This window comes from Amborella trichopoda, chromosome 13, assembly GCF_054954075.1.
Source record: "Amborella trichopoda isolate Santa Cruz 75 chromosome 13, AtrichopodaSantaCruz75HAP2 v2.0, whole genome shotgun sequence".
In the NCBI taxonomy this organism is placed as follows: Eukaryota; Viridiplantae; Streptophyta; class Magnoliopsida; order Amborellales; family Amborellaceae; genus Amborella; species Amborella trichopoda.
The window spans coordinates 30,056,173-30,072,919 of NC_142348.1; the positions used below are offsets into that span (position 1 = coordinate 30,056,173).

General features: G+C 37.1%; 1 protein-coding gene across 1 annotated transcript; it reads left to right on the plus strand.

The window, feature by feature from the left end:
• The first annotated feature begins 3,885 nt into the window (after positions 1 to 3,885).
• Positions 3,886 to 16,398, plus strand: LOC18444929 (polyadenylate-binding protein 2). The gene is made up of 9 exons (XM_006855081.4): positions 3,886 to 4,665; positions 7,277 to 7,395; positions 7,623 to 8,279; positions 8,405 to 8,482; positions 8,615 to 8,704; positions 8,816 to 8,953; positions 14,714 to 14,896; positions 15,008 to 15,211; positions 15,738 to 16,398. The coding sequence occupies exons 1-9, from the start codon at positions 4,422 to 4,424 to the stop codon at positions 15,987 to 15,989; spliced, it is 1,965 nt and encodes a 654-aa protein (XP_006855143.1). The 5' UTR covers positions 3,886 to 4,421; the 3' UTR covers positions 15,990 to 16,398.
• Positions 16,399 to 16,747: the final 349 nt, after the last annotated feature.

Sequence of the window (16,747 nt, forward strand, 5' to 3'; positions counted from 1 at the left end):
TCTCTTTGTTTGCAGTGCCCACCTCTGCCATTGAGAAGCAGTACACAGAGAGCCCTCTCTCTGCCATCTCTCACACAGATTTTTATCAAGAGCTCGAAAAATCTATTGTTGGTGGAATTATTAGTAGGTCGACCTCCATTGTTCCTGGGTTTTTTCGAGGGTCATCAACCTCCCATCTTCCATTAACATCAGAGCTCCAGGTTTTTTTTTTTTTTTTTCTATAAGCCTATTTCACTTGTGGGTGTAGATATGTAAATTTAGGGTTTCTTTGTGCAAAGATCTTCTAAGATCCGGTGATATTGGTTGTTATCACTTTGTTTAGTGCTGAAAATACTTGATTTGGTTTATCATATGTGGGAGAAATTCTAGGTTGCCCATATTATGGAATCATAGAGTTTCCTTATTTTTTTGCATTACTCTGTTTTTCTGTGTTTATTTGTTATTCATTTGATTTTGTGGGTTCCTTCTCCATAGTCTTGCTTTTTGTAGAAGTCCCAATTGTAAATTATGAATTTTAACAAAAGCCCAAAATTTTATTGGATTAGTGTTTGTTTGTATATAGGGTTTCACTTCCAGTCATTCTCTTTTTAAACTTCTGCTGCAATATAATCTTCTTGTTTTCTGTATAAGTTTTCATTTTAAAAAAAAGAAAAACAAAAGACAAGGTGTCTAGATTAAATGATTTTGTTTAATGGATATGGAGAAAGTTTGTGATCTCTTAATTGTGATGAGGTGGGTAATGGTAATGTGTGGTACTAGATTGAACAAGTGGAAGCATGTTTGGGTTTTGACAGTAATTAGTATAGAGTGCAAGGTAATAAGAACTTTAACAAATCTTGGTTCTTAGATAGAGTCATTTAGAAATATATGTTGTTATATGCTTAAATTGGGTCACACATATCATTAACATGTGGCATTACTTAAATTGGGCCACGCATATCATCAATTAGATATAACATGCTTTAGATCTGGCAACCAAATATGTATCCAGCCAACAGTGAATTGTTTTTCTTTTCAAAAGGCAAACTTGTGCCTAATAGAGCCAAATGACAAGAGGTATTATTCTTAAGTTGTTAGGTCAAAGTTTGTAAGGCTGTTGCTTAGCTGGTGGATGGGATTTTGAATTTGCTTATAAAGACTGTCATGAGCTACTCCTGGCGAGTGAGAAGGTTAGAATTAATGATCATTGTCATCTGTTTTGTATTCTAACATGAGTGAGTCCTAATTGTAGTGCACACCCCATTAGTATATTGGGGATAATTGTAGTGTAGTGCAATACGAATAATTGATATTTGAATGTTGGGGATAATTAAGGCAATGTGGGGATAATTGTATTCTTTCTAGTTAGTTAAGGCAATGTGGGGATAATGTAAACTATGTTGTTACATGAACTTTTGTATCTATGTGCATGCATTGTGATCTATTGTAATACTTTTATTAGGAAAATTTCTATTCAAACAATTTTGTGTTGCCTATATTAATGCTTTTATTATAACGAATGCTAATAAGTGTTGCCTAAATATCGTTTTTACAACCAGGATGGCTAACGTTTCTGTTAATCTTCCAAATGGCGAAGAAAAAAGCATTTTCAAATCAAGCAAGAACATAACAAATATTTGTAAGAGAGCATGGTAGAAATGGGTGCTACAGACTTATGAAAGAAGGATTGGATAGAAATATGCAGCATGATGAGTGAGGAGTATGGACACGTATTTCGCAGAGATAAGCTAAAAAACAGGGTCAAATGTTTGAAGTCTAAGTATAGGAGAGTTAGAGACCTCCTTTAAAAAACATGGTTTCCATTTTGATTCAATTTCTAGGAGAATAGGAGGGCCCGGTTGGGATGAGTATGTACATGTAAATTTCAAATACATGAGTAACTTTTACTTTGAAAAACCTATAGGTTGGGACAACTATTGATCTTTTTAAAATTACATGTGCTCAGGCTAATGAAGATCAAGGGAAGTGGATCGACATTGTTCTATCTCCTAAGGAGCTCATGGATCGAGTTTTCGAGGATTAGTATAACGTCGGCCATGGAATATTTTATTTTGATTAATATGATTGTGTTCTTGTGATAAGAACCCATGTGAAGTGTACTTTTCGACTTCTTCTAAGGGATATTGTATTTAACTTTTCATTATGTAACTTCGTAATCTTTTTTTCAATCTAATGAGATGCAGTATTCTAGATATGATGTAATATAGGTCGTGTACGGAGAGAGAGAGAGAGAGAGAGAGAGAGAGAGAGAGAGAGAGAGAGAGAGAGAGAGAGAGAGAGAGAGAGAGAGAGAGAGAGAATCATATTTCGACCTATAAAAATCCAAAAAAATATGATTTGAACCTTCTAATTTATTTATTACATGATGGATGACTTATTCCCAAAAAATAGTTTTAATTGGCTATGTATTACTACAAAATCATTGACTTTAAGAATCAGCGGCTAAACTGCATTAACATGAAACAACCAAAAACTAGTTTTCATCTTCATGGCGCCAAACAGGGTAACGTACCAGCTTACATGTATTCTGGGTTCTTCCTGCAGCCAGCCAAACAACATTGTGCTCAACACCAACTTTTATATATACTAGAATCAACAAAAATATGTATTAGTAAAACCTCGATTTGGGGTCAAGTTCCAAACCACCATTAATTATTGTCTCAAGCAAGTTATGAATTTCAATAATTATTTTGCAATACAAATTCCACAAATATTAAATAATTTTAAATACACAAGGGGTATATTTGAAAAATTATCAACAGATTCATTTTGAAGGAGAGAGTGACTCATGGAGACTTAGTTTGCCATCACACTCTTTCCTTTGAGAATGTGTCCCAAACAAGCCACAAAATTTTATAATGTTTTTGAATTTTTGATATAAAACTTCCATAAGTATCAATTAATTTTTTTTAAAAAAGGAGTATATTTGAAAAATTTATCAACACATTCATTATGAGTAGGGTTGAGAAATTACCCAGGATGAATCCGAAACTCAAAATTCGTATCCTATCTAGATCCAGGTATGGATCTAAGTTTTGGATCCAAAATTCAGATATGAGTTCAACATCTAGATCTGAATAGTAATTTGGGTCGAATCTGAGTATAGGTGGAACTGATGTGGATCCGACCCGACTTTTAAAAATAATATACATATATATTAGGGATAATCTAAACTTTACAGCCCTTCAAATTACAAAAGGTTAAAGATAGAGAGACTTGTGAATGATGGATTTATTATTTTTGTAGTCTATTTTTTTTTAAAAAATTACTTTTTGTGATATATTCATAATTAAGTAAGGGCAATTTTGAAAAGTTATATGTACAAAATTAGAAAGTTAATTATAAAGTTACTTTTATAATTATATTTTAATTTTATATGTACAAAATTGGAACGGATTTGGATGTGGGTTCCATATTAGATTCAGATCTAGATTTGGATTAAATATTATGGATCTACAGATCCGATATATACTTTTCGGCTTTAAATCCAGATTTGAAAGAATCTAAGCCCGAACCAAAAAATTGAGCCCTAATTTTAAAGGGGGGATTGATATTTAGCATGCCTCACAGCCCAAGGGGAGAATCTCATGACGTTACTGAAACCATCACAAACTGTATCGCGTGCCCCATAAAATCGCATTGAAATGACTTACATCATCCCAAAATCAGCCATGATGAGGAAACCCTAGGGGCAGTTTAGTAATTACTGGGCAATCTTTTGGGTAAATAATAACGAAGCAATTAGTCAGAGGAAACGAAACCTCTCGTCAGTTCCCGGTTTATGTTACGACGTGGTTATATCGGATTCCTACCGGTGGAATCGAAACGAAAATTAAATTAGGGTTTTGCAGGCACTATATAAAAACGATCGGGTCAAGACCGAACGGGTGCGGTGCAGTGCTGGCTGCCCTCCCAAACTTTCCCTGTCCTCCTCATCCTCCTCTTTCCAAAACCTAAAACAAAAAAAATTCAGTATCCTGTGTTTTCATGTCAGTTTCTCTCTCCAGGTGATCCCATTCATCAACCCTAAAGAAAACCCTAGAATTTCTCAGAGAGTCTCTTTAGCCCCAAAAAAAGTAGACCCTAGAATTTCTCAGAGATTCTCTTTAGCCCAAAAAAACAAAAAACCAGTTCAAAATTTGTGTGTCGGTTTTTGTTAGGGCTTCATCATTTATCTCGGGTTCCCTTTCTGAAATCTTTTTCAGGGGGGGAAGAGGTATATCAGTGAGTGCTTTTGGCTGAAGAATCAATCAGATTGTCTGTCTCTGTCAAAGTCAGGGTTAGGATTAGGGTTTACTACTTCATCCCTCGTGTGGTAACCTCAGCTAGGGTTTCTGTCTCTGGTCAATAAGAAGAGGAAAGGGAAAAGAAAAAAAAGAAGAAAAAGAAAACCCAAAAAAGAGGAAGAAGAAGATCTGGAGATGGCTCAGGTTCAAATCCAACCCCAACCCCCTCTCTCGGCTCAGAATGCGGCTAACAATGGTGGGAACCAGTTTGTTTCGACATCTCTGTATGTTGGGGACTTGGAAGCGAACGTCACTGATTCTCAGCTCTATGATCTCTTCAGCCAGCTAGGCCAGGTGGTGTCGGTCCGTGTTTGCCGGGACTTGAGCACCAGGCGCTCTCTTGGTTATGCCTATGTGAACTATAGCAACACTCAGGATTGTAAGTCACTTATTTTGTGGAGAGAACGCTTCTATTTTGTTGGTGTGGATGATGTCTTTAATATTGCATAGTAATTGGGGATTTTATCTATCTTGATAATTGTGAAACACTTTTGTCCTCTTCTTTGATGCTTCTGAAGATAAATTTATGAAGCTCAAGGTTTTGGTGGTTTCTTTAGGGAAATTTATTATTGGGCAATGGAACTGTTTGCTGATGCATGCACATACGGAATTGTTAAGCTTTCTTTTTGTTATGCGTTTATTTGGAACACTCTTCATTGCTGCCCTTGCTTATTACCTGTCTATGGTTTATGTGGAAGGGTTTTTCTTTTGAGCTGATAGGTTTCAGTTTTTGAAAGTTATCACATCAGTTGCTTTCTTTGACCGTATTATTGCACTTTGATTGTATGCCTGTTTGTCATGAATATAATATTGCAGAGTTTTAAGAAGCCTCGCTAAGGGACAATCTTCTATCTTAGTATGATATATTGGTGGTGGATTCCATATAGTATTCAGACACATTTTCGATTGTTTGTGCTGGAAACTTTCTAATGTATTTATTGCTTGCCCCCTCCCCTTCTTGAAGTTAGCATATTCCCAAAAAAGAAAACAAGAAGAATTAACCATCAAAAATTTTTCCCTTCCTAAGAAGTTGAAGAGTGACAATGATGACTATATGGAACTTTTCCATTTAAAATACGTGTTCTTTTTCAGTTAAGGCCTAAATTAAAGTAACCTGCAGCTTCCTTTGGATCACACTATAGGACCAAGCAATTTGTGATGGTAATAGAAATCTTTTCTTTTTGATGATTCATTTTCTGGATATGTTAGTATTCCTCTTTTGATCTATCAAGAAGTCATATAAACTGTATTGAAACTAGACGAGGATTTCATGAATTCAGGAGTCAAGTTTTAATGTACGAACTTGAAAGAGTTTGAACATACAGGAAATTTAATTCCATTAGCCATTGTTCCTTGAGGAGTTTGCCTGTGGTGCAATTGTCAAGTTGGGAGGATACACAATAGAATTTTCAGCAGAATATGGAAATGAATTGAGAGCTCTATTGTGACCGATGTAAATGCTTTGTCCAAACCATATTTCTTTCATCATGGGCTTTTTGATGGCAGATTTCCTTAAACAGGCCTATGAGAACCTCCTTGAAATTATTGCAATAATGTTATTACTGGAAATCATCCATGTTCCGTTTTCAAATATCTATGGAGAACATACTACCTATATAGTGAATGGATGATTCAAAATGTTTGTGAAATTCTCTTTCGTGTTACGTGTTAGCATATCAAAAAATAATATTGCTGAAAGTGATGGGAAGAAGTTGGTTATTTTTTTAGTGCGATTGAAGTTTTTGCTTCTTGGATCTCTGTTTTAAAATGGCATCTTTTCACAAGTTGACTTTTTGAGACATGATTGAATGGGTCTGGTGGCATTCTTTAGGAGGATGCCTATTATTGATATATTTATTGGATTGGTGCATCAGTATGCACTGCTTTCTTCCATCCATTTTTCAAAATTGAGAGTGCATTGGAGCTCTTGACTCTGTGATTAGGTTGGAGAAATCACAACATAATGTCAAGGGTTCCAATCCACAGCTTACCAGTCCAAGACAAAATATTGTAATGTTCTAGGAGGTGGGCTTGGGCTTGGTTGCTTAATGTGTTGATGATTGAACATAATATCCCAAGTTTGAATTCTACTGCTAAACTAGCGGAAAATAAGGAGATAATATTGAAGAAAATATTTCCCCCAGAATTCCAATATTGCCATGTCATAAAAAATAACAAGTTCAGACAATATTAAAGAACTTCCATGCCTTAGCACGTTTAACTTCCTTTTATTCTGAGATGGCACTGATGATATTCATCACTATAGAAGTACATTTTGCAACACTTGAGGCACAATGAAAGTCACCACTGCTGGTCTTCCCTTTGCTCATTCCTATTCCATTTGTTGTCTTCTGTTTCTCATGTATTATTCGATCTAAATACTCCAATGTTTCTCGTGTATTGTTCGATCTAAATACTCCAAAATGCTCACTGCATATGTCATGCGTTTAAATTGTGTGCAGCTATTAGCAAGCTTGATTTTGTCCCCCATATACTCCAGTTTGAAATAATATTTACTTCCACTATGTGTCAACTTATATCTCGCCTAAATTTTTAGGATTTGCATCTTTATGGTTGGTGTTTCTTTATATTTTTATATGAAGACTGAAACATGACAATATTATGCAGATAACAAACAGAATTATAAGAATCAGATTTTAAAGAAAAGGTATAAATGACGCTTCTGTATTATGTTTTCCATGTCCTTAAATTTTGTTGCATGACTCGTTACATTAACAATAAACAATACTAGTTTCAAGATTCTTATCTGGGGTCTTCTCTCACATGTTGGACTAGCTTGGACTATGCATTTGAATTCCATTTTTCGCAGTACATTTGAAAGAAAAAATTCCTTGCCAATATGGAGCCTGTGAAAAGTTGTTGTAGCTCTTTTATCTATTTTTTTCCCTATCTTGGTTCGCTTCGTGATGGTATCATTATATTTTGATTGTGCCATTTCTTACTTCTTTTGTTTCTTATATTGATGGCAGCGGCAAGAGCGTTGGAAGTGCTGAATTTCACCATACTCAATGGGAAACCTATTCGAATAATGTATTCTCACAGGGATCCGAGTATTCGTAAAAGCGGAGCTGCCAATATATTTATTAAGGTGTGCTTATGAGAGAGCATTTTATTGAGAGCATTTTATTGTGCAGTGTTTTTTTCCTTCTTTCGATTGTTATCTTATTGATGCCTATTTCTTTTCTAGCTTATTGCATTTTTAGTGTATGCTAGTGAAAGTTGTGGCTGGAAGCTGCTGTCTAGCAAGCATTTTCTTTACTAAAAAAGAATCGCCTGTTAGCATGTTTCATACTTTTGGTGAATACACTTACGCAGAACCTGGATAAGGCAATTGATAACAAGGCACTTCATGAAACATTCTCCGCCTTTGGTAACATCCTTTCCTGCAAGGTTGCAACAGATGCATCTGGTCAGTCTAAAGGCTATGGGTTTGTGCAGTACGATAGTGAGGAAGCTGCCCAAACTGCTATAGAGAAGCTGAATGGCATGCTCATAAACGACAAACAAGTTTATGTCGGTCCGTTCCTTCGTAAGCAGGATCGAGAGAGTGCTACTAACAAGACAAAATTTAATAATGTCTATGTGAAAAATTTATCGGAGTCCACGACTGAGGAGGACCTGAAAACTATTTTTGGCGAGTACGGAACAATCACCAGTGTCGTTGTAATGAGGGAAAGTGATGGAAAGTCCAAATGTTTTGGTTTTGTTAATTTTGAGAATGCGGATGATGCTGCAAGAGCTGTTGAAGGATTGAATGGGAAGAAATTTGATGATAAGGAATGGTATGTTGGAAAAGCCCAGAAGAAATCTGAAAGAGAACAAGAGCTAAAAGGGCGATTTGAGCAGACTATGAAGGACATAGTTGACAAATTTCAAGGTGTAAACCTGTACTTGAAGAATCTGGATGATAGCATCAGTGATGATAAGCTGAGAGAATTGTTTTCTGAGTTTGGTACAATAACATCATGCAAGGTAAGCATAAGGTGTTGTTTAGAACCAGGGACTGGTAATTAGTTGTTGCTTAATCTCTATGCTTTAGCTGTATTTCTTGGCTCTGCTCTCTTCTTTGAGCTTATTTATTGAAGTCCTTTTAACAGGTAATGAGGGATCCAAATGGGATAAGCAGAGGTTCAGGATTTGTGGCTTTCTCTTCTCCAGAGGAAGCATCCCGTGCTGTAAGTTGCATTTTTTTTGTTTACATTTTTATTAATTTTGCTGCTGCTGGAAGTTGTGGCTTCCTTCAGTGCATTTGTGACTTCAATAATAGACTTCTGAAACTATTGGTACCATTAATATCTGCTTAATAGCTTGCGGAGATGAATGGAAAGATTGTTGTTAGCAAGCCTCTGTATGTAGCACTTGCACAGCGTAAAGAAGATAGAAGAGCAAGATTGCAGGTTTATGCTTTGGAACTGATAGCTGTGTCTTTGAAAATTTTCAAGAAAACTTGAAGAATTTGAGATTGTGTTGATGGGATTTCTTATTAAGCATTTTCTGTTGGCATATAGGCCCAGTTCTCTCAAATGCGACCGGTTGCATTGGCGCCATCTGTAGCCCCCCGCATGCCATTGTATCCTCCAGGCAATCCTGGAATGGGACAGCAATTATTCTATGGTCAAGGTCCACCGGCGCTTATTCCACCACAGGTAGTTCTATTACTATAAATTGGCAGGTCTTGTATTTCCATGTATCTCTCATGCAAAATGTTACATTCCTTCGTGCGGGTGGCCTTTATGCATGCATCTTTCTGCAATTGTTTTTTTGTTTTTTGTTGGGATAATATTATGGTCCTTTTTATTTACCATTTTATTGGCATTGGTATCATGGGAATTCAGATTAGACGTAAATTATACATATCATCTGGAATGTGTTTTTTTATTCTTTCAATTGATAACCTAATGGAACATTGTTTGGGGAGGTCAGCCATGGAATTTGGACTCTTGTTTTTGCATACTGCTTTTGACCTACCAAAATAAAAGCAATTTGATGTATGATTGACAATGCTATCATTTGGTGCTCTTTGCCTTGTCAGTAAATTGCATATTATCTGCCTATGTATGTACTTGTGCTTTCTGTATATGGGCATGCCTGTTGCAGAAAATTATCTTATCCTGTGAATTTAGATTGGACAAGTTTTACATGTCATCTGTAATGCTTTTTTAATTCCCTCACATGATAGCCTTATGAAGATTGCTTGGGTAGGTCAGTGGTGACAATTCAAACCTTGGGCATATTTGCAAAACCAAAGAACAAATATATTTTTGATATATGGTTGACATGGTTGTGTTTTTGTGCTTGCCTTGTGTCAGTGAATTGCATAATATTATAATGATTATGCATCTATACATTTTGATTTTCTCTATATACAACAAAGGCGTACCCATTGCAGAAGATTGTTATTCCAATGATTCATCTTAAAAGGTGTTTGGGGTGATTTTTAGGGCAGAAGTGATTGTAGGAATCTAAAAGGAGTCAAAATAGTGTTCGACTCCCCTAGCGCATAGGTTTTAGGACTTAAAATATTACCGCTTTCGTTACCTTGTTTAACAGGAACTCATTTTTCTACTTGCGAAATGCGAAATTGATAAAATACTTGAACTACAGTGGTGCTACACAAACTTGCCCTTATCCATTGAATTAGTAGCTGAACCTAATCTGGGGCTGCAAAATCAGGCTTAACAGGTTTCTACTGCTGCTTCATTAATAAAATCCCAAATAATTTTGTGGACAGAATTTTATATGGAATGCTGAGAGTGTATGTCTAGATATCCATTGATAAAGCCTAGGAGAAGGCCATGGATCTCTCCAAATATAAAACCAAATTTTGCTGATTTTTATGTGAAGGTTTCAATTATAGAACAGTTTTGTCAAATCTTAAATGGGATTTCAGCCATACCTAAAATATCCAATGTGCTTGTGAATTCCTTTTGTCTTCAAGTTTAAATGTACAGATTTTGTTATCAAAGAATTTCTTCCCTTCCATGACTCTTACTTCCATTTCTCTATATGGTGGTCACATTCTTCAAACCATTTGAAGTAGGCATCAACTCTTACTGTAGTCTCACTCATGTGAAATCAGGGGAGTATTTAATATAATTTGCCCAAGTTATATATTTGTGTGTCAAAATCTCTCTTATCTATGGGAAGAAAGCTTGTCACCTTAGTGTTAGATCTCATATGTTAGTCATGCCTTGTGAGATACTCCAGGTGAGCTGCGATAATCTGCTAAAAAATGCTGTTGCAGAATTCTGGATAAAAAATCTGGAGTTATGCTGAGATTTGGTCCGAGAAACTCTAAAACGTGACCCTATTGCTGTAGGATAAATCTTCGTCCATTCGAACGTGGCTTTTGTTCTCAAGTAGTCAAACCAAATGGTGATAATATATCCTGTGGCATTTGTTGTCTGTAGCATGTGCACAGAATGCTGAGTCCTTTTAGATATCATCTTGAGATTGTAAATTGGGCATCCCAGAGAGTCATTGCTTTAATGTTCTTTGTGGAGTGGATTGTCATCATAATCTCTTCATAATCTCACCATTAAGAGTCTTGGACATGAAAAATCATGATCAAAGGTTAACCTTATAAAAAAAAAGAAAAAAGAAAAAAAGAACCGTGATCATCAACCTCTGGACCTTGTGATGCTGTGGGAGCTACTATTCGTGGTGTCCTTAGGTCAAAGGTTTGAACTGGTGAAACTTGGGTTGCAGTTGAATATGGTACAACTGTGAGTAAACATATCTACCATTTGGATTTGTGCAAAGAACGTTACAGTTTTGAATCATTGACATCCCTTATACCTATGCTTAGGAGGCTGGTTGAATAGGTAATCTTACTGGGCCTTGAGTCTATATCTTTGTATGGCTAATCTGAAGATTTCATTTACTTCAGCATTATGCTTATTCAATCTCGACATTCAAGGTGATGAGTTTGCTGGTTTTTGAAATTATAGTTCTCGGGTTTTATGATGTTTGTTAAGGTTTGGGTTGATATTTGATACAACAAAATTTATGTGTTCTTGTGCCAAAAGCGCCACATCCTATTTTAGATTCGCTGTGGAACTCCAGTATCATATATATCATCACATGGTCAGACATGCCTAAAAGGGTCATCTTGAAAATGGAAAGCTTATGCGGTAGGTTTAGTTTTTGTTATGCTATGGTATTTTATTAAGTCAAAAGTCCCAGCCTATTGAACGCCCAAATATTTTTTCTATGCACCATAACAAAAGATCAAGAGATCCTCTCACTTGTCCTTTCACTCCACAACCTGCCCCACCCCCACCCCCACCCCCACCCCCACCCCCACCTCCCAGGCGCACTTGTCCTTGGGGTCCCATTCTTTCTTCTCCTTTGGCCTTCCCTCTTTGTCTGATTTATTGCTCAAATCTACATGTGAATACCGGAATTAATTTGCACTCTACATGCTTGAACCTGCTTATGTTCCCCTCTCCTATATACTGAGGCATTTGCACCATATCTCAAAGGGAACTTTTAATTCTCATATCTATGATGGAATGATGAGTAAAACCTCACTTTTGGCACTAATATTTCTTAGGAACTTCAAAATATCCTCCTTTTTGTAAAATTCCTAATTCACCCACCTACAATTTCTCAAATCCCTTTATTTAATGCCCCATTTCTATGACTTTATAGAAATACCCTTTTTGGTCGTTTCTCTTTTTGCCTAAGTCGGAAGACCTGGAGGTCTCTTTCTACCCAGACCATGACCTCTCTCTCTCTGTGTCTGTCTCTGCCAAACCAGAGAACCTGAATATATCCTTTCTAATTATGTTTCTCTCTTCCCAAACCTAAGAGCCAAAATACTTCCTGGAAATTCGTTCTCCACCCAGTTTTACCAGACTAGAAGACCCTGACCTCTCTCTCTCTTCCCAAGTCGATAGATTTCTCTCTCTCCACCTATATCAAATATAAGCTTCCACTACTCAAACCCCTTGCTCTCTCACTCTCTATAGACCCAAAATGCATCCATTTCAGATTTTTTTAGGCTGGGCCCTACTCGGGCGTGGCTATCATGAGTTTGGGTGGCCCTAGTCTACCTTGCACAGTTCCGTGGGTGTTTCAGGCTAGGGCTGGCCCGGACCTTTAATAGCTCTGGTGATGGTTTGTTATAACGGATGTCTTAGGACTGATGTTGTTAAAACTGGATTGGTGATTGAATAGGTGAGGTACCACTCTGGTTGGAATTTGATATTTAGAAAAAAAAAAAATGTGAATAGCAAGGGAAAATTTTAAAAAGGGAGAGTAATGAAAAAAATATAAAATAAGTAAAAAAATAATTATCAAACAAATAAATAAACAAACTTTTTAAGGGGTTTTACAAAATCCCTTAAGTTTAAAAAATCGAAGACGTCTTTGTTTTTATTTTATTGATTTTTGTTTATACTTATAAGGACTTGTACAATTTGTAAAAGCCCTTAAAGTTTTAAAACAAAAAATGCAAACTAAAAAAGAAAAAGAATTGCAAGCACTAATTGTTATTATGAAGAGTTTACAGGGTGACCATTTACCTTTTAATACAAGGAGACCACACTCTCTCGTCTGTCAAATTTCAAATCGGGTGGTTGAACATTGACTAGACTAAAAAATTCACAAAAAAAAAAAAAAAAAAATGGGTGACACACGCCAAGCCACTCAGTTTGATATCTAATGGCTAGTAGCAATTGTGACCTCCTTGTAACAAAGGTGAACAGTCATACAATCCTTTCTTCTCATTATTATTTTTATGTAATTAGGGTTTTGCATTTTGCGGCTTTTAGAAAATGTAGAAGGCCTTAAAATTGTAAGCAAACATGTTTCTTTAATAGTCTTTTTTTATGCCGCCAAATAGAACCCGTGGGATTACATTTAAATCCAAAACAAAAAAACTTAAGCAAACCTCCCACAGTTTGTGGTTTTGCATTTTCAGGCCTTTTCGAGAGAATAGATTGTGGCAAAGATTTTGATTGTTCTTTGGCCCTTGGTTCTTTGGGAGGGAGGGAGGAGGGAGGGAGGGAGGAGGGAGGGGGTGAGGGGAATCCCCAAATCCTTCAAATCGACCTGTCCGGTTCAGTTCTTACACATTGCTTAGGAGTAAGTTATGAATTTAAAAAAATGCCATTTGCGGAAGTTCATAACAAATTAAATGGAAGAATTGAAAAAATTGGAAATAAATGTGGAAATTTTTAAGTAGCAATTATGTGGGGATTGTATACTATTGAGACCATTTATCTTTGTTACAAGGTCATGTTTGCTTGTAGCCATTAAATGTCAAATTAGATGGCTTGTGGTGTGTCACAAAATTCAAGAATTTTTTTTTTTGAACTCTGAGTCTAGTTCATAACACTCTTACAACTATCCAATTTGAAATCTGACGGAGAAGAGTGCTTAAAATTAATGATTTCTTTATATACTTTTCCTAATATGCATGTGACAAATTGATGCTGGGGCTATAAACAAGCGTTGATGACAATATTTATGTGGTTGGGCATCAATGTGTATTAGTATGTTTGCTATCTCATTTGCCACATAATGACAAACAAGCTACACTTCCACATTTATGAGCTCCCTCTCTCTCTCTCTCTCTCTCTCTCTCTCATGTATGAAGATAATTTGCATCACTGTTCCCGTATAATATGTGCATACCAAAATACATGAAGCCATGGGTTTAACATATTTTTACTGTGCACCTGCATGGTTGGAAAGCTCAACATACGAGGGGTAGCCTAACGGGATTGGTTTCTTAGTCCCAGTTGGTTTTGCCCCATTTGTAGCCATTCTAACTTGAAATTGAATCCGTGGCAGCTTATCTTTTGCATTTGTATAATGATTTACATATGCTACAAAACTGCACTGACACACATGCCAGGTTGTGGGCACTCCTAGGGTGCATTCATTTTTTTTCCTTGCATGCGGTTGGGTGTGGATCTTTATGGGTGCTTACGAGCACATCTATAACAATATGGCATGCTTTGTTGGGAACGGATGGAGCTTTATATGTAGGCTTGAAAATGTAAGGCTAGGTGATTTTTCATTGCCTATTATGCATGTATCTGTGGACCTGCAGGCATGTGCTTTCACATATTTTTGATACTACACCGTCCTCTTTGAATGCCATAAGTTTGCAATCTATTTGACTTTTAGGATCTTCTCACTTTATTGATTGCATTTTAATGGGTAAAGCTTTTTACGAATAGTAACCTGTCCATATGTGTTGATTTACTCTCTTTTTTATTTAATTCTTCTGGGTCACTCTTCTAGTCTTGAAAGAGGAATATGATATATATCAGTTGAATTGGTAATGCATGCATTCCCATCCATCATCCATATATGGATGAGTTGTCATTGTACACAAGGATTTGATATATGATTCTTTAGATTGACAATTCTTATTTTATAAACCGTGACAGCCCGGGTTTGGTTACCAGCAACAAATTGTCCCTGGCATGAGGCCTGGTGGTGCTCCTATTCCAAACTTCTTTGTACCTTTGGTCCAACAGGGTCAGCAAGGGGGGCAGAGACCTGGGGGAAGGCGTGGTGGAGCTGCACCATTGCAGCAGACACAGCAACCATTGCCATTGCTTCAGCAGCAGGTGCCTTTCTTGCCTCAACATGAAACATAAATTTTTGGTTCTGTTTCATCTCTTTCTCTTTCTCTCTTGTCAAGACAATTCTGATTTGTTTTCTAATATATTGTTATACAGATGGTACCTAGAGGACGCCTTTACCGCTACCCGCCTGGACGTAACATGCCAGATGTTCCACTGCCTGGTGTTGCTGGAGGCATGCTCTCTGTTCCATATGACATGGGGAGTGTGCCACTGCGAGAGTCAGGAATCTCGCAGCCCATTCCAATTGGGGCTTTGGCTTCAGCTCTTGCCAATGCTACTCCCGAACAGCAGAGGACGGTATGATGTTGCTTTCTTTTCATGTTCCCTTTTTTAAATAGTGAGCTTGCTATAAATCCTCTTAAGGGAAATTATGCTATGTACTATGGACCATGGGTTGTCTATATGCCACCGATAGATGGGCTGGGAGAAAGTGGCACCCACTGTTTGGTCATACGCTGTGTATGGGTATTTACTAAAGAATGCCTGCCATGTTCCGGTTTTCCCAAAGAGAACATGTCATGTTCTGGTGGCCTTCCTTTCTCTCTACCCATCACCATAAACCTTACTGATGGCTTTTTTCAGTCTCTGGGATTTTAGCATAGACCTTTAGGTAACATAGTCCAATCAATGGATGTTTACTCAGAATTGGATCCACCAGAATTTGACATGTTCCCTGCAATGAGATTGGGGAGTGATGACCCAATGGTTTATTATTTTTCCGTAGTCATCATTATTATAGTTTGCAATCTTTTACAGCTTTTGGCACGTTCAGGTGATGGTTGCTTTTATTTTGTTGTCCTGATTAAACGGGTTTTGATTTTAGATGCTTGGGGAAAGTCTGTACCCTCTGGTCGACCAATTGGAGCACGACCATGCGGCAAAGGTGACTGGGATGCTCTTGGAGATGGACCAGACTGAGGTGCTCCACCTTTTGGAGTCCCCTGATGCCTTGAAAGCAAAGGTTGCTGAAGCCATGGATGTTCTCAGGAACGTTGCTCAGCAACAGCAGCAGCAAGGAGCTGCACCTGCGGATCAGCTGGCAGCATTGTCCTTGAATGATGCCCTAGTTTCTTAATTTGCTTGCGAGTGTTCTGCACTCCATGCCGATAGCTTTTTGACCTTTGGTTTTTTGGAGTGAGAAACTTTTGATGCTTGGTTTTGGGGAGAGATTTGATTTGACTTGATAGATTATTATGTAGGCTGAGTGGATTTAGTTTTTGGTTTGCATCTGGGGGGCTAGAAAGGCTTGCTTCATTCGATAGAAGCAAGCCCTTCAACACTCTTTATTTGGTTACTGCTTGTTGGAGAATTTTTATTTTGTTACGAGGCACATTCTGTCTTGTGCTCCTGCTAGGTTTGATTTGAATCTCTGGATTTGTTTAAAAAGGGTATGCTTTTAAACCCTGAATGGATGTTGGGTTTACTTTATGTAGGTAACTCTTGTGTTTCTGCTTTCGTTGATTATGAGGATATGTTTAGAATAATATTTTTGTGTGCTTGCTATCCTTTTAACTGGAAGCAATGTGTTTTAAAAACATGGAATCAGGATCTGCATTGGTGATATTTCAAAAAACAATATACTGAACGAAAAATTATTGAAATAAGTGTGGGAGTCCCCGGGGATTTTGATGTGGATTGTTGCTTTTGCTGACGTAATTTCTATGGTTGTTTGCTAGTACTTACTTATAAAGTGACTATTGTATCTTTTATACATGGAGGTGGTAATTATTCTCATTTGATGTTAAATTGGATGGAGGACTGATATGAGAGAGTGGATTTTTGACACAATCGGTTGATTGCTCAGGGGAGGCAGAAGGGGAGAGAACAAATGAG